Source organism: Musa acuminata, chromosome BXJ1-4 (genome assembly GCF_036884655.1).
Source record: "Musa acuminata AAA Group cultivar baxijiao chromosome BXJ1-4, Cavendish_Baxijiao_AAA, whole genome shotgun sequence".
In the NCBI taxonomy this organism is placed as follows: Eukaryota; Viridiplantae; Streptophyta; class Magnoliopsida; order Zingiberales; family Musaceae; genus Musa; species Musa acuminata.
Genome location: NC_088330.1, coordinates 39,805,963 through 39,828,330, shown reverse-complemented (window position 1 = coordinate 39,828,330; position 22,368 = coordinate 39,805,963). Strand labels below are relative to the sequence as shown.

Genomic DNA, 22,368 nt, shown 5'->3' with positions numbered 1-22,368 from the left:
TCCATGGGCAGGTTCTCTAGCATTGGCACAAACCACTAATCAAGCACTCGAGCATATTTATTTTGATAGCATATTAGTGTTAAGGCTAAGTTCATGAACCTGCATTTTAACCATGTAGCACAGGCAAGCTTTGAACAATTTGTAATCAAAATCGACCTGATGACGATTAACCACAGTTCTACGCTCATAATAATATTTACTATTGGCTTAAAGATAAATAATATGGAGCATTTGTGTGCATGGAAACCATAAGACCAAGAGTGCTGTGGTTCTTCCTCGGAAAACAAACACAGAAAGGACTCGAGTGAAGGCCAATTATGGATGGCAACTTGCAATCGGAGACCTAGCTGGGGCCCACCGGCACACGTGGAAGGAACAGTCAGCAGCAGCCGCTCGCTTCGTCTCCGGAGACTGCACTGTGGCAAAAGAGGCAGCAGAATGCCTCCTGCTCCTAACCATTTGTATGGGACTCTTGACAACACACCATTTGTTCTTTTTGAGTTTATTTAGCCTTCCAATCGTTTGAAGAAATCGACTTCTTGACTTCTTTTTAATTCATGCATAGACTAAGATAATCGAAAAAATTATATATATATATTAAAAAAATATTTTTATTCATGCACAATCGAACTAATTTTTGTTCTTACGACGAAACTAGGAAACTAAATCTGGTTCTTGAACTCATTTTTTATGTATAAATTGCAAATCTGAAAATTTGCACTACAATTAATTTCACTTGTATGCTTCAGAAGCTGTGCAGGGAATGTTGTTTGAACGCTGCCTTGAGAGCTGCACATGGAATTGTTGCTTCGAGGAAAAGACCCTCAGGCTCTCAATTATTCTCACAAGTCAAAAGACTTCATGTGCGAATGATATAACACCTCCATCATATCTTGTTTGAGTTCTATCAACTCCTGCCTCTCCATTTAAGCACTTGAGTAGCTTAAGCTCAATTGCTTTTACAAGTCAAAGTCAAAGGTTAGATCAAGTGAGAGTGGTGTAATCAACCATCATATGTGCTCAAGTTTGAGCAGCTCCTGCTGCTGCTTCATATAAGCACTTCAAAAGCTCGAGTAACACCAGAAATAGGGAAGACTAGAATTGCAAGCAACATAGATTGGATGTGGAACCATTGTAATTTTCATTTGTCTTTCTTAGAAACAGAGAGGTGATCATATTTGGATACCACATCCATGGGCAAATATAAACTAAACAGTAGAAAGAAAGCCATTGTTTTTTTATGATAGAAGTTGAGATTTAAAAGAATAACTCTCTCTAAAATAAATTATTCTATTGGATTGTTTATCTGATCATTGCTACCACAATGCAATTTGTTAGGGTATGATCTCATGGAAGAGTCCTTGAGGAGGAGGAGGAGGAGGATAGTGAAACACACAGACTCAGCCATTAGCATCTCTTCTGCAGGAGGGGTCATATGGCAACTCCAAGAATGCCAACTACAACAGTTATCTATAAGAAGAACAAAGATCTTAGCACAACAGAAGAACTCATGGCTCTCAGTGGGAAGGAAGAACTGGTGAGCTAATTCTGTGATCATAATGAGAGGTCCATTGTGGGGGAGGGGGTGATAGGAAGCAGGTCAAACTCATCACCCCAATCACACTCATCATTGAAGAAATATTGGCAGAATGATAGTTAAGCTCTGTTATCCATGCTGACAGAATGACAGTGATTGATCCAACAGCTACTGCTTCCTAATGATTGCATCCTCTAGTGAGCATAAATTCTCTACTGCAAGCACTGAACAGCCTTCAACACTTACAGCAATGGGTGACAACCTGGTAGATTGCTGGCCTAAATATGTTGTGAATCTGTGGGCAGAGTCTGATCCTTCCAGTGTAAAAACCCAATCCATTTCAGGTATTACTGGAGGCTGCAGATTTGATGAGAAGATGAAATTTGCATCTTAATATCCATGAAGGCCTTGCTCAGAAGCTTCAGGTTATAAATACTGCAAAGCTTTATGGAAGGGCCATGCTCATCATTTGACAAGTCCCCAGCACATGCAGCTCTCATCAGCCTTGGCCTCTATTTAATCTCTTCCCCATGCTCCCAACCTTCCTCACTTCAGTACAAGTCTTCCTTTGCTTCATTGTCTTCCTCTCCTAATTCCCTTTCTCCATCAGTCCCTCACTGTCACATCTCCCTCCTCTCTCTCTTCCTATCTCCAAAAGCCAAACTCCATTGGCAGCAGAGGCATCATGACTTCAGACCAGTAAGCTCGGCAAGTGCTTCAGCCACAAGTTCAAGCTTCTTCCACCTCGCTTCTCGTTCCAACTGCCACTCGGCCATCTGAAACAACCGTTCATGGCCGGTCTGACCGAGCAGTACGACTTCCTGTCGCGGCGGTGCGTGTGGGTCAACGGTCCGATCATCGTCGGAGCTGGGCCGTCCGGTCTAGCTGTGGGAGCTTGCCTGAGGGAGCAAGAGGTGCCTTTTGTGATCCTTGAGCGCGCCGACTGCATTGCCTCCCTCTGGCAGAAGCGCACCTACGACCGCCTCAAGCTCCACCTCCCGAAGCAGTTCTGCCAGCTTCCCAGGCTGCCCTTCCCGGAGGACTACCCGGAGTACCCTTCCCGGAAGCAGTTCATAGACTACTTGGAGTCGTACGCGAAGCACTTCGAGCTCAGCCCCCGGTTCAACCAGTCGGTGCAGTCGGCGAAGTACGACGAGACGAGCGGACTATGGAGGGTGAGGGCCGCCGGTGCTTGCGCTGAGCCCGGAAACGTGAGCGCCGACGTGGAGTACATTGGCCGATGGCTCGTGGTGGCCACCGGCGAGAATGCGGAGAAGGTGGTCCCCGAGCTGGAGGGGCTGGAGGAGTTCGGCGGCGACGTTAAGCACGTCTGCGACTACAAGTCCGGCGAGGCCTACCGGGGGAAGCGCGTCCTTGTGGTCGGCTGCGGCAACTCCGGCATGGAGGTCTCGCTCGACCTGTGTGACCATGACGCCTCCCCGTCCATGGTAATCCGCGACTCGGTAAGCAGCATCAACGGTCATACGATGCATGCAACTCCCAGCATCTAACACGAATCCAATTCCTGACCGAGCTGCTCATCCATCTTGATCGCAGGTTCATGTGCTGCCCAGGGAAGTGCTGGGGAAGTCGACGTTCGAGTTAGCGATCCTGCTGATGAAGTGGCTGCCGCTGTGGCTGGCGGACAAGATTCTCCTGGTGTTGGCATGGCTGGTGCTTGGCAACGTCGAAAGGTTCGGCCTGAGGAGGCCTTCCGCTGGTCCTCTGGAGCTCAAGAACACGCAGGGGAAGACTCCGGTTCTGGACATCGGCGCACTCGGCAAAATAAGGTCAGGTGACATCAACGTGGTGCCCGGAATCAAGAGGCTGTCGCCGGGAAAGGTCGAGCTCGTCGACGGCCGGCTTCTCGACGTGGATTCGATCATTTTGGCCACCGGATACCGCAGCAACGTCCCTCAATGGCTTCAGGTACTTACACCCCATGTTCTTCACTGTTCTCTCAAGCTTGGCAGTCGAAGTTGGTGACGCACTATGAATGGTCTAAGGTTCTGTAGGAAGAAAAGATTTCCTGCTCGTTGACTTAATCTATCTATGCATCCATCAGCGACATCATAAAGCTGATAACTATCTGGTTCCATTTGCAGGGATGCGATTTCTTCGCCAAGGATGGAGTGCCAAAGTCTCCCTTCCCTAATGGGTGGAAAGGGAAGTCTGGGCTCTATGCTGTTGGCTTCACAAGGAGAGGGCTCTCTGGTGCCTCCTCAGATGCAGTGAGGACAGCCATGGACATTGGCAGGTTGTGGGGAGAGGAAACAAACGTAGCGCAGAGGATCTTTGCCTGCCATAGGAGATGATGATCAATCACACAGAGATAGTAACAACACTCCTTTCATGGTTCTGCTACTGGCTGTAGATAGTGTAAAGAAGACCATAAGAGTGCACCAAACCCTCTGTCAATGGAGCCCAAGTTTTGAGACATGGATGGGAGTGATGCAAATAGAACAGTTGATGTTGATGAGGCTTTCCTTTTTATTTTCACCTGCACTTTTGGCTGCTTTGTACAACATTTCAATGAGGACAGTATCATTTTTCATGCTTCACATTTCAAGGCAACTTTTCTCTCTCTCTCTCTCTCTCTCTCTCTCTCTCTCTTCTTTTTTTTTTGAAATACTTCACATTTCAAGGCAACCTTTCTCTTCATCCCTCCCAACAAACACAACAAAGCCATTGTTTGCTATGTTTTTTAGCCATGTACTTTGCTTGTCTTCAGACTACAGCAGTCACTGCATTGCTTCTGCCATGGTACTACTGGAAAGGCTGGTAAGATCCTGCAGGATCCTCAAAGGATTGGAGTGAAATCTATGCTGCAGCTGTACAGCATCAATGATATTACTGGAATTAAATGCAAGGAAGGCATGCCAGTGCAGTAAAGAAATACTGCAAGTTGAATGATTAATTTCTGAAAAAGAAATAAAGCTCAGGACTTTATTGCAGGGAGTCAGCTGTGGCCAACTTGCAGCTCTCCCCTCCCCCCACTCAGAATAGAAGCACCAAGCCACATGTCAGAGGCCCACCAAATCATTAGCTCCTAAGATTCCCTCAAGGTTGATGTTTCACTTGGCTCCCAACTCTCTAAACCATCCTTTCTTAGTTACATAAGAGGAAGAAGAGCAATGAGAGGGTCCTTTTGAGTAAGATGGGACTCCCATGTTCTCCAGCACTAGTTACTCCAGTCACCTTTTCTCATTGATCGAATGCATGTGAAGAGAATCCTGAAGTGCTATTTCATCCCAATCCTCGTGTGGGGGATCAAAAGCATACAACTCTGTGCCAGATTCGGAATTCAGCAGTGCTTCCAGCACCAAGGCATCATGCAACTGCATTGGACCATTTGCCCCTCTCTCTTTTCTCTACTGGAATGATACTCTTTTCACCCATGCCTAGACCTCTGATTCTGAGATACCTCTGAGAAGTCTTCAGTTGCACACCCCGTTACTGCACTATCACATGCATCTCAAGGACTCAGCATATTGCCTTCTTGCATCTCCAACCAGGGCCCCAACCTTGTTGCATTTGTCCATGCCCTAGAGCAAGAAGTGAAGAACTGCCATTAATGGAAGATAGGATTGTGTGTGTACCCAAGCAACCAAGCAAACATATGTACACATATGCATCATTACTGTTCGATGCCCATGCATAAGTCAGATGGAAGTTGTTAAGGTAAATTTTCTCTGATGAAAAAGAAAGAAAGGGCAACAGCTAAGCTGAATCAAAGTTCAGAGTTTTTTTTATGTCAGTATTAGGGTCAAATTGGCCCCTCTATCTTCTTTCACATAGGAGAAAAAACCTTTGAAAGATCTCATGAAAAACTGTAGTTGTTGTACTTTCTGATATTTTCTCAAGCCTTTTTCCATACAAAAGAGAAGGACAAAGAGAAGGCTGGATAATACAGTTTCAATTTCTATATGAAGGATGTTCTTTTTCTTTTTCACAGAACTACCACACAGGCAGCAATCTTTGTTGACTTTAAACTGCATTTGTCTAACAAGTTCACCAACATCCCCATATAAATCTCTGTGATTCTTGACTCTGTGGCCAGTTGCATCTAATGGTTACATAGAGAATCGCACTACCTTCAAGTTTATCATATTATAAGGAAAAAGAAAATCTAATTCCCCTGTGTTCATCCTTCATACTTAACTTCTTGCTCTTTTGATTGTAGAGGCATTGCTGCTTCATGCATAATTTATGTGAAGACTACTTTGACATAGATTTACCAATTATTGTCCAATCATGAAGCAAGTTATTTAACACAGTTATTCTGACTGCATGAAAACTTGAATAAGCTAAAGTATTTATGAAATGGCTGTTATTGAATGCAATTATAGGTTTTCCAAAAACAAAAAAAGAACTCTAAACTTAATGTGGCCATTAGATGGTGACCAAATACTTCCAAAGTTCAGCAGTTAATCAATCAGGTCATATAAGTGGTGTAATAAAATGGAAAGATTTATGAATTCATTCGTGTAATAAAATGGAAAGATTTATGAATTCATTCAGATATTTTAGCAAACGATGACAATAAATAATTTAATTGTTACATTCAACCCTTTGCATTTTCATGTGGAAGAGAACATCAAATGTAGTCCTTAATCAATGTACTGAACATTCAATCTATGATCAGGACTTGTCGAAATACTAGAAGGCTACCCATCAGATTGGAGACTGACAAAGATTCTATAATTCCCTGGAATAGACAACACATGCTGAAGCTTGCAAGGCTCCAAAAATGAGGCAAAAATTCTACAGGCTTTGTTCTAATACACATAATTAGATAGTGATTCATGATGTTGCATCTGTAACAACTGAGGGGAGTGTTTGCAGATCACCATCAAGGGTTTCAGTAGACTTGGAGGACTGCTCTTAAGCCTATGCATCAATGACATTATCATGTTTGTCAGCTTATTCAGTTTGTTGTTCTTTCTTTTTCTTTTATATGGGCTGTTGCAATAATTCTCCATTAGATGCTTATGAAGCTTGAAATGTGCACCAATCAAAGACAGTTCTTAAGAAAGTACTAGCTCGGTATGGTATTTGACAGTCCAAATTAGCTTTTATAGTTTATCTTAATGCAGGGGATTGACCTTATGGATATTTGAATATTTTTATGAGATTGAAGTTTGCATTCATTTAAAAGTGCGTGGACATTTCGAAATATAATTCCATATCTCAAGATAAACATGCAGAAGAGATAATAAAATAAAATAATCATTGCATTTCAATCTATGCAACATTTAAGTATGCAAAATTTACAAAACGTTTCTGTTGGAAATATGAGAAATTGGAATGGGTAACTCAACCAGAATTTGCTCTATATATGAAAAGAAGCTACAGCATTGTGGAATTTAGATGGTCCAAAAATAAAACAATTCAACATTGTTCTTTAAGCAGTAGAGAATTGCATTGGGCAGTCATGTTTAACTAGCTTCCTACCTGTTACCTACATATTTGAGAATATTGATAAGAATAATCAATTCAATCATACTGATATAGGATGAAGAGGAAGGAAATGAATGCAGAAACTCCAAAAAATGCCATGGTACCTGTTACCTACAAATTTGAAAATATTGATAAGAATAAAACACAATTAGATGAATGATAAAGTAACATATAGAGAAAATGTATGAGAAAATGAACAAGAGTAGTTAATCTTTAAGATGAAAAATTTAGGAAGCTTAAAATGCTGACCTGGGTAAATCCCCTTGGTGGGGGATCACCGTTATTCTCAAAGAGCCAAAAACCTTCTCACTGATATGATCGATGACAATGCTGAAAATAATATATGTCTTCCTGAACTGTGAGGTTACAAGGAATTATCTGTCAAGATATATCAAACCTAAGAGTCCTAAATAAAAGGAAATTTGAAATTTAAGATATCAATGAAAATCATGAATATGCCTCAGTTAATGATAACAATAACAGATTATCACTACATTGATTTATACCGTCTAGTATCAATGAATTAATTAACAAAAAAAAAGAATGAGTTATACACCGAAAAGCATTGAGTTTTGTGACCTCTTAGCAATACTTGGTTGAATTGGTAAATACTAGTGGGTACATAAACCCTGCTTTATGCTAAATCCTTTTTTGCTGCTTTTTTTTTCAAATGAAGATAGACTACACAAGTATCAGTGTGGGTGTTTTTCTTTTTTCCCTCGCATTCGACGTATCCCTTCAGTTGTTCTTATGATGAGAAGCTTTTAGTGAGAAGATCTAGCAGCAAGAATTACTTCTTCCATTGAAGGGAAGTCCTTGCTAAATGGTATAAATAAATCATGGATCCACAAAGCCATATGCAATAGATAACATGTAAATTATATTTTCTAGTAGTGCAATCAGTTTCTGCCATAGAAAAATCATACAAGAGAAGCACAAGAGGATCACAACTTATCATGTCCTGACTCATAGAGTAGGATAGCATGGTATGGTGAAGATAAAAAACTTGAGCTTTCAGCTCTAAGAATATGGGCTAGAAGAAGAGATGTCTCACTTATTGGAATTGATCTGCTGGAAAAGGAGAACAGAAGTTGGACAATCTCACCTTGAAATTAACCTTTCTTCTGTCGCATTTCAGTGAGTACCATCTTAGCAGGATGAAAGTGACCATAAAACCCCACACCATCATGAGCTTTTAAGTGTTGATTTCAGAGTAAGACAATTTTGGGGCTGCAATCAATGAAGAAACTGAGAGAAAGACAGGATAACTCTCGAAGTCGCCACATCTTGAGAGTGAAGTGGTCCCCAGTGGCAAACGACACGTGAATGGAAGCAATTCTTTAATGTCGAACCACGGTGGCAGAGAATCTGAGGTGGAGATCGACAGTGGGTGAGGACACCAGAGGACCCACCTACCGGCTATGATGGGCAAGTGGACCAGTTATCGTCTCTTTGTGGAGCAGATAGAGTCAATGATCCCTCCATGAAGGCAGCCCTTAGGTTAACCAGCATCAAGATTTGGAACGGTTGAATGGTGGTCCATCTAGGATCCAGATTAATAGTTCACTGGTCCCAACTCCAGAGAATATGATTAAGTTCATCTTAGAAGGTGTCATTCCAGTGTCGCCATCTGTCCATGTGATACCCTCATGGGCTTGCACTTTAGTAGAGTGTTCCACTTGGTAAGTAGCTACTTCACCAGTCAATTACACAATAATTATATTCCCTCCATGACACAGGCTACTTATTCCATCAGAAAATAACTGGGTTCATAATGTGCTGGCTGGACCTGGATATTTGAACAGTATCAATACTGAATTGATGACTACAACTGATTAAAACATCACTGAAACAAGGAGCTCATCATCTTCTCTGAAGATTCACTGAAACAAAAGATTGGATTTATCTTAATACATAGTAACAGAAGTATGAACACAATTAGAAAGTTGACAAATGGGAAAAACAAGGACAGTGTACCTTCTAGTGTTTATCGTACAAGTAATGAAATAATTTTTGCATGCTTGATCAAATTGTTCCTTCTTGGAACCAGGGGCTTTCAGCAAGATGCAAACCTCCACAACCACACACATTCAGCTTCTCTGTTCCTGCATATCACTGTCCAGGACCTATAAATGCAATCATTGTCTGAGAAGGATTGAAGGATTATTAGTCCACTAGCCAAAGTTACTAGTGGTCAAATGTGTACAGACTGTCAAAGGAAGTATTAGGTAAAAAAGTCCCTTCAGATCAAGTGAAGAATATTAATAACATGTCTGTAAATCTACATGCATTCAAAATGGTTTTTAGAAAAAATGACAGGGAAAGACAGAAGGTCAGAAGTAGACAAAAGGGATTTGACTTTTAATGGAAACACCTTACAAAGTCATATCAACAGCCATACCTAGAAAGCATTGTCAACTTTTATTTTGACTTCACTATGTAGCTAAATAGTTCTACCACTAGTAACTTAGGCTTAAGCAATTTGAACCATGTGATTAAAAAAAAAAAAACAATATCCAAGTTATCAGGTCTAATGGGCCTAAGATTGGGTTATGACAACTTTGTGGATCGGTTAATATGTATCAAGCAAGGTTTACCATGTGCAGACAAAGATGGGATTTCTTCAAATATTAACTTACATTGGAACTACACAAGGCACATATTTTAGATACTGCATCGGGCTTGGATGAGAATGTCAAACCTTTGAGTAGAGAATGTCAATGAGTGTAATTAAATTTATTCCATAGCATCAAATTGTAATTGAAATTAATAAAATTTATTTAATTATATAAACTATTAGTTAATGACAAATTATTTATATTATCGTCAAATAGTACATGCAAAAAATGGTCTTGCAAATTGTTTCGCATATGAGCCAGTACATGGGTGGAGAAATAAATGAAAGGAAATTTCAAGTGCTGGAATTCGAAGTTGAAGTAGACAAAGAACCTATCCCGTAGTCCCCTGTAGTCTAACATTTCAAGGGAATCTCATCACAAACATATAAACATTTTATTAGTGCACAGTGAATACCCAATTAAAGTGGCTTGCCCTAGAAAGACATAACACCACAGGCATTCAGATGATTGACTTTTGTGAGACCTAGGCAACTTTATCAATGGCGAACAAAAAGCCGTCCCAAAGTACCAACTTTTTGCAAGTCCGATAGAAGGCCAGCATCCTCTGATGACAGACAAATGGAAAACCAGCCAAACCACGGCAATTTGCAAGCAGTTGAAGTGAGCAATGGGGGGGAAAGGACAAGACAACATCAAACCCAATGTACCATGTAGCAATAACGACGGCAATATAGGGGACCGGTCACGGAGTGCTCATCGACCGTGTGCGAACCGGCAATACCTTCGATTGAGAAAGATAAAATCTTGGAGAAGAAAAAAAGGGATTCGATCGAGAGATAGAAAGCGTACCATGCTCCCGGTGCTCAATCCTTGTTCGGGAAGATTACGATCTGACATTTGGAGTTGGTGGAGGTACACTATTCCGATTGCTTGCTCCAAGCGGCACTGATGGATTTCCCTGCATTACCTTTCTGAGAGAGCTGCGTTTTATCTCTCACACATATCTCGCAGGTTGTTTCTTTTTTGCTTTTTCCTCCGAAGGTTTTGGCCACTCGATAACTATATGTATATATATATATATATATATATATATATATATGTATATATATATATATATATATATATATATATGTATATATGTATATATATATATGTGTGTGTATATATATATATACACACACACACACACACACATATATATATATATATATATATATATATATATATATATATATATATATATATATATATATATGTGTGTGTGTATATATACACACACACACACACACACACATATATATATATATATATATATATATATATATATATATATGTATATATATGTATTTATATATATACACACACACCCACTAAGTTTTTGAATCTTTTAAATTTTAGATAAAAAGAATTTAAAAAAATGTTGAATCGTTGTGATCATCTTATTTCAATATTATTTGATATAATTCCTAATAAATGGGGAGTATGTTTTTCCTTAAGGTTTCAAATAAGCATCAAAATCAGAAAAGTTTAATAATATTTTGTTTTATTTAATGATTTGTGACATTATGATCACCAATATATCATAATATTATTTGATATAATTTCTAAAACACATATGTTTTAAGAAAAAACAAAATGTATCAATATATATATAATTTTAATAAATAATAAAAAAATCATCTTTTTATAACAATAATAGAAAGAAATTCACATAGTAATATGTATATAACGTAAGTGAACATATTTTAAAATAATAATCTGTTTTCCTAATAGATATTGTCTGTGGGATCTGACCAAATATATTTGTTTGAATTTTTATGTCATAAAACAATCACCTTTTTATGAAAATAATATTATTAAATTATGAATATAAATCTAGCGGAACTAAGTATTTTTAAAATAATCATATATTTTGCTAATGGATATTATCTTTCCAATTCAACCAAATATATTTATTTTAATTTTGATAAACAATGAAAAATTATATTATAATAAAAACAATTAGAATAAATTCACATAGTAATATGGTGAATTACAAAGCTCAATTTTCCAGCAATCAAAGTGAAACAAGGGGCAATACATTTGCAACATATAAATATGGATTCAAAAGGCTAGTCTACGAGACAAATGACTTTGACATATGGTAATTGCCTAGAATGTTTGAAATAGAGGTTTGAATCTAAAATGGAGGTCCAATTGCCCCAATCAGCAATTCAAGAGATTAACATGATGAAGTTATGCAAGACAATCATCAACTTGACATCTCTGAAGGTCCACATGAAGCTAGAACGATATCAATATTGATTTTGAAGTGGTCTAATGCCTAAGTTAGTGAGACATAATGTAATATTATAGATAGCAACTGCAAAGATGATCACACATTAAAAGAGAGAAAAGAAGAAAATTAGAATGCAAAGATATTGAAAGGAAAAAAGGGGGAATATATATCATTTAGTCGGACGCAGAACATGAATACATCACAAGTTATCCTCTTCGGAGGAGAGATTGGAAACCGGTGAGGATGCCAAGCTCCCAGCCTTCTGTTTAGACTCGACCAACATGAATACAACTTCGTGCATCGCTGGTCTGTTCATCGGTGACATACTTGTGCATTGCAAGGCAATTTTCAAGACCATGATCATGTGACCGACGACAACCCTATCTTCCAAATTCAATTGACTATCAAGTATTCCAGAAGTCAAAGAACTGGTTCTGATGTGTGTCCTTACCCATGTAACAAGGTCACCTCCTTGATCTAAGGGCTGTACAGGTGTTCTTCCAGTCAGTAGTTCCAGAAGGACAACTCCATAGCTATAGATGTCACATTTTTCGGTAACTTTCATGGTGTATGCATATTCTGACAGAAAATGATGTCTGTTAGAGCTAATTAGATATGCTAATGATAAAGCTCGAAAATCTGAACTCAGACGAAGATATTATCCGATAACAGGCACTCAGGATGCAGATGAACACACAAAGCGCAACAAACCAAAGCATGGGAAAATATAGAAACATCAGATGCATGATCAGAAAGATAGAAATGAAGTAGATATTCCCCAATATATAATAATACATCGATGAAAGAGGAAAAAGCGAGCATAAGTGACCATCCATGGGAAATAGTCATTAAGAACACAGATTGTTTTCTTTATCATGAGGAACAAGGATTACATCATAGTTGTTATTATCAAAAAGATTGTATAGAACATTCTCTCAGAGAGCATTACAATATGTGCAGAATTCAACATTGTAACGAGTGAATCCAGAAGGAACTAACTCAGACTTTGGCAAATCCTGTCCAAGCAAGAATTTCTAGACAATTTTTCTAATGTGCTAATGTAGGTTAAGAGACGCACTTTGAACTATATTAAAAATAAAAACAGAGTACACAAGTCCCAAATTTACACCAACCGGATGAAGAAAAATCGGAAAGCATGGTCCACACAGGTTATAGTAATCAATCTTTATTGTTATGTTTTCACAAAATAAATCAAAGATCAGCTCTAAGGTTAAACAATTGTGTAACAGCTTTCCTTCTGATAACCATGCTGCTTCTTCAGTAAAACAGTCAGCAAAAATGAATAGGAAAAAGTAACACTCAAACTCGGTGAATCCAGCCTCAGGAGAAAAAGGCAACTCAAGGTAGAAGAAAATGGCAAAACAAATAATGGTATTTAAGTTGACTTACCAGGTGCTATGTACCCATATGATCCAGCAACTGCAGACATTGACTTCGATTGTGGCATGTCGATCACCTTTGCCAATCCAAAGTCTCCAACATGAGCTTCAAAGTTCTCATCAAGCAGAATATTGTTCGACTTGATATCTCTGTGAATGATCCGGGGCTTGCAATCATGGTGCAAATATGAAAGTCCCTCAGCAGCCCCAAGCGCAATCATGAACCGGGTGTCCCAGTCAAGAGAAGAAGAGCAACCTCCATGAAGCGACTCAGCCAGGCTGCCTCTTGACATGTACTCATACAGAAGAAGGTTGGAACCCTGGTGATAGAAGAAACCATATAGCTTGACAATGTTTCGATGCCTAATCTTTCCAAGAGTCGAAATCTCTGCACGAAAGCTATTTTCCGCGTTGCTACTGTCTCTATTAGATGCTAACTTCTTGACAGCAACTGTTTGCCCAGATTGCAGAACAGCTCTGTATACTGTTCCACAAGCACCCCTTCCAATTACATAACTCTCATCAAAATTATTTGTGGCAGCAACTAAGTCCTGGAACGTAATTTTCTCTTTTGGAAATATGTATGTATCTGAATCTGTATTACCTGGTTGCTTGTCATTGACAGGTGCGACTGTCTCAACGGGTCTTATCATGATATATACAATCACAGCAATGAGTACAAGAGAAATTCCTCCAATGGCAGCAGCAATTATTGCAATCGTCTTACCCAAGTAGGTACTTGTTCTAGCTGATGGAGATGTAGACGATGGAGACAAACCACATTGACCGAGAGGTTTACCACAAAGATCCCTATTTCCTATGAAGCTACTTAGGGCCATGTTCTGAAACAATGGAATAGGAGGTATAGGCCCTGTGAGATTATTATATGAAACATTCAGTCCAAGTAAGCTAGACAGATGGGCAAATGTCGATGGAATTTCGCCAGTTAAGTGGTTATTGTTCAACCAAACATATTCCAGAAGGGAAAGATTGCCAAGCTCTGGTGGTATATTTCCTGAAAGATTGTTGTAGCTAAGATTCATCGCAATTTGTAAACTGGAAAGCTCACCCAATTCCTTAGGTACTGTGCCAAAAAATTCATTACCGCCCATCTGCAGCTCTGTCAGATGAGAGAGCTTTCCTATGATGGAAGGTATTGTTCCTGAGAACTTGTTATCAGAAAGTATAAGCAGTTCCAACTGCAAAAGGCTTCCAACTTCATCAGGCAATGCCCCTAAAAACTGATTCTTGCTGAGGTCAAGTCGCTGGAGCATCTTACAGTTGAAAATCTCTGGAGGTATGCTTCCTCCAATTTCATTGGATGAGATGTTAAAGATAACTAACTGTGACAGATTACCAATCTCCCTTGGCAATTTATGTGTGAAGAAGTTGTTAGGAAGAATAAGCCTCTGCAAAGCTTTGCATTGCCCTATCTCCGATGGAATGGGACCACTGAATCTGTTCTCATCTAACTCAATAGCAGTAAGATTGACCAGCTTGCATAAATCAGAGGGAAAGCTTCCTGTGAGACTGTTCTTACCCAGACGAAGTTGCACCAAGGATTTACAATTTGTAATTCCACTAGGAATGTTTCCAGTCAACCCGTTAGACCATAAATTCAACAAAATAAGGTTCGAACGTCTACAAAGATGACTCGGTATTAGGCCAGTGAGGTTGTTCTCTGAAAAATCAAGCACCCAAAGTGGACTGTACACGCCAAGACTCTTGGGAATGAGGCCTGACAGCATGTTATTGAAGAGTTGCAATTGAGTTAGATTAGGCAGATACTGCAACCCCAGAGGAATGGGCCCGGTGAGAGAGTTGATCGAGAGATCAAGCTTGGTTAAATTCCTTAACTCACTCAATTCTGGTGGAATGCTGCCTGTAAGCTGATTCTGGAACAAGAAAAGCAGGTGCAAACCCTTATTGTTACTCAGTTCAGATGGTATTTTTCCTGTCAATGTATTCTCTGAGAAATCTATTTCTGTTGCCCGAGTAAGATTTCCAATCATTTTTGGGATTGTCCCATTCAATGAATTTCTGTACAAATATAACTTCTCCAAGTTCTTCAGGTTTCCAATCTCTGCAGGTATGCTACCCACTAAATTATTCTGGTAAAGGGCAAGTGTCACGAGGCTGCTACAGTTTCCAAGCTCCTTAGGGATAATTCCAGAGAGTTGGTTGTCCCAAAGAATTAGTTCGGTCAAGTTTTTCAACTTCCCGAGCTCCTTTGGGATCTCACCTCCTAGCAGGTTCTGGGCAAGACCAAGTCGTTTCAAGTTCTGGCAGTCACCTATCTCCACAGGAATGCTTCCAGAGATCAAATTTTGCCCCATCCGTAATATAACTAGGTTCTTGAGCCTGCCGATGGAACGAGGCAATGGACCTGTGATGTTGTTAGTGTAGGCCACTAGTTCCACAAGCGATGAAAGACCTCCGATCGACTCAGGAAGAGAGCTCGATAGCTTGTTGTTACACAAATTGCATTTTAACAAAGAGGAAAGGCTACCCAATTCATGAGGGATTTCACCTTCAAAGTTATTGCTATTGAGATACAAAAACTCTAACTTTGAGCAATTTCCAATCTCCCTAGGGATTGTTCCTGATAACTCATTGAAGGAAAGATCAAGATAAGTTAGGTGAACTAATCCACCAATGCTCAGGGGGATGCTTCCAGATAGATTCATGGAGCTCAGATTAAGGCCAACGACCACTGCATTGAGGCCGGAAGTGCAATTAACACCCGTCCAACCACAAGGTGTACGATCGTTAGGGTTCCAACTATCTAGGTGGTGCAGATCATCCCTCATTGTACTCTTAAGATCCAACAGGTATTGTCCTTCAATGTTTACCCCTTCCGAAATATGTATGACTACAGAGGCCAATAATGCTACAAACTGAAGAACCACCAAAACAGAAGCTCCTTCAGAATTTGAAATCTCTGGCATCTTAGCCATCATTATGACTTACACAAAGTGCTAATGTTGAGATAAGTAAAGCCTCAGAGCATCAAGAATAAAGCCAAGCTTTTTAATCATCTTCTGCACTTCAAGAACTCAAGACCATTTTCCTGATACATGCAACAAAAATTGACAGAGCTCGTTTCATCAAATTGCAAGAAAAGATATAAAGCAAAAAACCAATCGTAGAAGCAGAATTACTTAGAAATCAATTCAACAGAAACAACAAATCCTAGAAGATTCAGCAAAAATTGTCTTACCTCCATGGTCCCAAAGCCTATGATCTGACGGATGCAACGCTTCATTGATGATATATCAAGCCACAATTTGTTGCCGGTGTGATAAGCTGAACTTTTCTACCTCAAGAAAGCTCATGACAATATCAATTCTTCAATCAAGCCAGAATTTGCTTCTGGTATGGTAAACTGAAGTTTCTGATTTCAAGAGAACTCATGACACTATCATTGCCTCAAGCAAATAAAATAACCAAGCCCTCAAAATCGTCACTTGCTTCTCCTCTTAAACTAAAACAGTTCAATACAAAATTATCGCACCTAACATTTGGAAAACTTGCTGTCGATCCTACCGAACTTGGCGGTGATATCCTCAAAATCAAATCAAAGCCAGGGAATTCCACTAGTGGTCCATTGAACTGAGACAACTCACTTCAAACCCAACTCAGCTTTTACGACTTTCTTGCGAAAGGCACCAAATCCTTTCCAGACCGATATCCACATGGAATTCCACTTTCTCTACCAAAGCCGCAAGATTGCTGCCCCCAGCACGAAACCATAACCAATTTCCCCCTACCAATACTGGAGTCTTCAAGTTTGCAACCTCAGCCTGAGCATCAAAGCCGCACCTTTCTGCAAAAGAAACCCACCGTTTCGAAGGAGACGATAAATCTCAGCTTAAGTCCTACAAATCGCCCCAAAATCCTTCGAGAAAAAATAGACTCGCCAGCAGCAAACATCACAAGAAATCGCGAATCCTGCACCTTTTCGTATGCCGGGACCGTAAAGGAGCCGACTTCCCCGACTTTCTCGAAGAGCGGAGTGCAAAGCGGTCGCCTTTTTCTCCTGTTTCGCTTCTTCGACCCGTCGATGCACGGGTTCTATCTCGGTTCAGTCCATTCCCAACGTGGAATTTCACGCCTACTGGTCCACTGCATCTTCCCTGCTTTTGGCCCCATCCGACCCTCACCGTCGATCCATAAAGCAGGCAGATTTTGTAGGAAAGGTCCAAAGTTGGAGGGAAATGGGAAAATAAGGCCACAGGACAGAGAGAGAGAGAGAGAGAGAGAGAGACGCCACAATAATGGCCGGCAAGCATGCTTTCAAGTCTCACTTTCCATCTCTTTCTCTCACTCCCCCTTGAGCCCACTTCTCCTTCCTCCTCTTTGTTTTCGTATTCAGCAATTATCACTTGCTAATTCTAAATAACTATTCTCTAATGATTTCTTCACCATATTATTCCATGTCTTCCAACTTGTAAGCCAATGGTGTTGAGCTCAAATAGTGGAGTGTCTTTCACAGGCTCTGAACAAACCCCAAAGAAAAAACTCCTCTCTCTTCCCACCATCTCTTATTTACTAATATTTTACTTGTTTCTCACTCTTGTGGTTTCTCTATCATCAATATTTATATTGGTTACAATTAGTTTAGTGGTGTTGAGCTCAGTTGTATTAATGGCTCTTGGGATTTGGACAAATTCCAATATGACTTTTCTCTTCCATTATTTTTATTATTCTCACTTGTCACTGATTCTTATGCTAATCTTTATTGCACATACTGTAATTTTTTTTTCTTTAATAGTGTTTTATATGATAAGTATTGTACTAGTGGCATCAAGCTGAGATCCACAAGGGATTCAGTCAAGGTTGGTCTTCAGAAATTATTAGTCAAAGCATTGATCATGAAGAAGATCTTGGTCAAAGGATTAGTCATTAAGATGCCTCTTGTCAGAATCCTTCAATTCTTTTTTCACATGCATTGATATCATGCTTGAGTAGGATACAAGCTCAGTTTTGGTAATGGTAAAGAAAACATGGAGTGCTTAGTTCTAGAGAGAAACTGTGGATATATAGCTGTCCTAACATTTATGACTCCAGTTTCTGGATTTAGCATCATTTTGTGTCTGAGATTTTACTTGGTTTAAGTTTCTTCCCAAGAAAAAGTTGGACACCTTCGAAACTGTCCTGTCTACAGTTGAGTCACAAAAAAGCTTATGGAGAAATTAGAAACTATGTTAGTATGAATTGTCTGATCAAATGAAGCCATAAGAAATTTTAGCTTAGGAATTATTCCATCACATATTTGTACTTGCTAAAAAGAGTTTGCTTGTAATGCATATGTAATATGATATCCTTCCTTCCCTGAAGATCACTGTCTGAGTGCTAATTCAGATATAAATTTAAGTTGATTGTGTTTAACATCACCAAAATAAACTTTATTTTGTTAGGCTGCAGAATTGACATGTTCTACAAGCATCAGTTGTTGGCCTGTAAGCCTCAATCCAATCAAGGAACAGATGGAAGGAATGAGATTTGAGTGACCAGAGAGGTGTCCAGGAACATTGCTTCCAAATTCTCTCTACTTGACATTGAATCCCCACTTCTTGTCTTTTCACTGAGGAATGCCACACTTAGATCGTTTATATATATATATATTTATGTTCAACAATTGTAGGATCATGGCTAACAACAAAAAGGACAAACATCATTAGCTTTTACAATCCCTTGGGCCAACCTCATACTCACAAATCTAGCTTTATCCTCATCTTATTGAACCCTTTGTGCTGCTTGAAAGAGACAGCCATGTTTATCCTTTACAAACTCCCATTCTCTTCATCCTCAGCTTGAGGGTTTGTGTGACTCAGATCAAGGGAATCCTGAATGACACAAAAAGTACACTGAGAGCAAGGGAAGGGGTGCACCAAATTTTTCTTCAAGTTGAATTGAAACCCTCTCCAATAAGCACAAAGAATCACATGTATTACAAGAAAAATGTAGTTGGTATGTTACATCAAATAGAACAGAGATTAGATGTATTTGGTATGTTACATCAAATAGAACAGGAGATTACTTGTGGAAGCTACATATCCCTTCTTTTCTTCACATAGCTGAGTGCAAGAACTGGTCATGTACTACACATGTGGATGGATATGCCAGCAGTGGTGCTGTTGGAGTTCCATTGGCAGATGAGAAAACCTGCAAGAAAAATTATCCCAAACAGGATCAAACTACTAAGTCCCCACAAGCTGATGGAAAAGACCAAAAAGATAGTCCAAGTGGCTTCTTTTCATGTGGTCTCAAACTTGTAGCTTGTTTCATCCACCAAAGCTTGCTTTGACTGGCTCTCCAACACAGAATGCAACATTCTCTGTAGTGACTCAATCAAGCTGAAGAAACTGTCCACCTTAGCCAAATAGATAGAGAATAATTAGGGTTGCAGTGCAGGACATGAACACTCTGGACTTCAGTGTCGGCAGCCAAGGAATTCACAGAGACATTGAACTGATAGATGTGATGCATGTTCCATCTGACAAATTAGACCAATTGATGTGTGTGTGTGGAAGAAGACAGGAGGAGCAAGACTTGGACTGCTCTAGCCTCTGTTACTTCCTTATCCAATGATCTGCTTCACTGTCATTGAGATGTCAATATATCTTTTTGTTTCCTCTTTTGTTTAGTGTTAAATCAGAGAATATATGATCTTGGAATTAAATTTCCTTTAGGTAGATTACTATATACATATACATATATATATATATATATCAGTTCATAATCAAGTAAAAGCACAATATTTTGTTCCAAGTTTCTATTTCTTCTTGGTGGTCTTTCTTTTTAAATTGAAAAAAGGAATTAAATGGAAAATAATTCTATAGAAAAGCAAATGAAAAAGGTTTGAAAAGGAAGCAAGTAATTTTCTGAGGGATTTAAATAACCAGAATATAGTGTGCCAGTTAAACAATCAGTATCAGAAACCTGTAAAAGGTTGCTGATAAATTGCCATGATCTCTGAGATAGTTCAGTAGCTCACCCCTCAAAACACAATAATAAATGGAAATATTTCAACATCACAATCAATCATAATGAACCACAAACCATGTTCCAGAAAATATTTAGCATTACTTTTTGATCCATCAGCAGTTGAAAAAAAAGGGTATTCAAGCTGTAAATCCAAAATCTAAAACAAGAAGCAATTACATATCATGGAAAAAGGAATTCCAAAGTCATTTGTCATGGTTTTCAGATTTCAAGTCATGAATGATCTCTACTTGCTGATTGATAGTTCTTATGGAAGAATTGTGCATTAAAAAGCTCCTCTTCCTCCTCCTTTAAACTATTATTAATCCAAGCAGAGGCCTACAAGGAATGAAGTCTCATCAAAATCAAAAGTTTGCCAGCAGGTCCACCTCCACTTCGCTGTTGATAGCAACAACTCGATCATGCGCACAGAAAAGGCAGCAATTAGGGAAAAGCTACCTGGCCACTTGTTGCTTAACTTTTTCTCCTTTTTCCACATTTATTTATCTTTTTTATCATTATTATTTCGAAAGGAAAGTGGATCCTTCATTTGAAGTGTGATTAATATTCCATGGTGGGTGTTTATGTGGCACACTGTGATGTTTGGAGGTTCCAAAGATTGATCGGAATGATATATATCTACATTGGTGTTTATCGGTTTGTACCATAGGTATTTAGATTTTTATTTTTATAGTTGACATTTGATTTTTATTGAACTAAGAAAAAGTCAATATTGACAAATTATTTTATGCTATGACGCGTATTAAAACTAATAGTTATTTAACACTAAAAACATGTAATCTGATTGGCAAACAATGATAGACTCAATAATTGGCCATTATTTGCATTATGTAATGGACCAAGGAAATGATTAGAGGTATAAAATCAAGCATTTGTTTTCAGGGTCAGTGAATCATGAGATATGTGTTTCCAAAACATGATTCCTCATATCAATGCTCACTTACCCCAATAGATATCCACAATGTTCTCATTGATGATCTGATGTGGAGATCTTATTTTATCTTCCTCATGCCACCACCCTATTGCTTGTCACACTCAATACTAATAGCTTGCCACCATAAAATTATCAGAAGATAATATATGCCCTTCAATACTATATTGTCACATTTATAAGCACATTTTCATTTGGCAATCTTCATTAGTTGACATTTGACATATCAGATGTAGAGCAAACCATTTCAACATCACTTCACACCCTCTTGCTAGACCAGTTTCAGATGCTGAAGCTTCATCCATTACTATCAAACTCACCTGCCTTTCATACCCTCTTGCTTTGCTTAAAGAAGGAAGAAATTAGGAACATCTTGCTGCTATTCTGTGCTTGTTAGATGCCAAACTGCCGCCAAGAACCTGTATTATGTATTCATAATACAAGTTCATAATGAGAAGAATGCTTAGAATCATGAACCCATGAATTATGTCACTGGTTGCAGTAAATACTTTCTACCAATCTGATGTTACATGAATAACAGAAGCTGCAGTTCTTATTTTATGAGATATCTGACTATTTTGCTTGACCAGTGGCTGAGACATGTTGCCCTCTTTTGCACTTTGCATATATCTTTTTTAAGGAAAAACAATTTCCATGAGTGGCTTCAACAATTTGACTTGCAACTAATACGAAAAAATAAGCAATTGATTACAATATCAAAAGAGAACTATAAACAAAAAATAAGATAAACATGCTCATCTTTCACACTTTCATCTTAGCCTTCAAGCTCACACATCAACATCCAGCATATGCTAGATTCTAATCTTGTATTGTCCTGTGTGATTAGAATCAGCATTAAGACTTAATGTAAAGTTCCAACTAATTAAATATTCATACCCAAACATCATGTCCAACAGTTTAGGCATCTCCTTGCTTGCCATTATACTCATCATGTTGCATAAAATAAGAGGAACAAAAATAACTGATAGCTACTTGTAGGATCTTTTAGACGAGTGAAATAAAAGAACCAAGAAGAATAAGTGGCACTGGATGTGTAAAACCTACATAGTTTCATAAAACTTGATCAGAACATTCCAAGAAGAAATCACATCACCTTTTCATTCTTTTTTACTTTGAAAGTTTGGAGAGCTGATACAGTCTAAACACATTGACAA

The 22,368-nt window shown here is 38.9% G+C and overlaps 2 protein-coding genes and 1 long non-coding RNA gene across 4 annotated transcripts; 1 reads left to right on the top strand and 2 right to left on the bottom strand.

Moving 5' to 3' along the window:
- Positions 1–2,032: 2,032 nt before the first annotated feature.
- Positions 2,033–4,098, top strand: LOC103982762 (probable indole-3-pyruvate monooxygenase YUCCA5). Its single transcript, XM_009399775.3, has 3 exons — positions 2,033–3,000; positions 3,095–3,466; positions 3,643–4,098. The coding sequence occupies exons 1-3, from the start codon at positions 2,329–2,331 to the stop codon at positions 3,850–3,852; spliced, it is 1,254 nt and encodes a 417-aa protein (XP_009398050.2). The 5' UTR covers positions 2,033–2,328; the 3' UTR covers positions 3,853–4,098.
- Positions 4,099–4,180: 82 nt separating this feature from the next.
- LOC108952539 (uncharacterized) lies at positions 4,181–10,610 on the bottom strand. The gene is made up of 6 exons (XR_010510592.1): positions 10,426–10,610; positions 8,975–9,123; positions 8,103–8,880; positions 7,247–7,353; positions 6,992–7,108; positions 4,181–5,082 (listed from the first exon to the last, which is right to left on the bottom strand). It is a non-coding gene; the product is annotated as an uncharacterized LOC108952539 (long non-coding RNA).
- A 1,386-nt stretch (positions 10,611–11,996) lies between these two features.
- Positions 11,997–17,565, bottom strand: LOC135585498 (probable leucine-rich repeat receptor-like protein kinase At5g63930). 2 transcript variants are annotated; one of them, XM_065178424.1, is made up of 4 exons: positions 17,212–17,565; positions 16,475–17,080; positions 13,265–16,324; positions 11,997–12,433 (listed from the first exon to the last, which is right to left on the bottom strand). In XM_065178424.1, the coding sequence occupies exons 3-4, from the start codon at positions 16,212–16,214 to the stop codon at positions 12,054–12,056; spliced, it is 3,330 nt and encodes a 1,109-aa protein (XP_065034496.1). In that variant the 5' UTR covers positions 16,215–16,324; positions 16,475–17,080; positions 17,212–17,565; the 3' UTR covers positions 11,997–12,053. The 2 variants fall into 2 exon arrangements, with proteins under 2 accessions (XP_065034496.1, XP_065034494.1); XM_065178422.1 differs by having other exon boundaries at positions 16,475–17,565.
- Between the last annotated feature and the right edge of the window lie 4,803 nt (positions 17,566–22,368).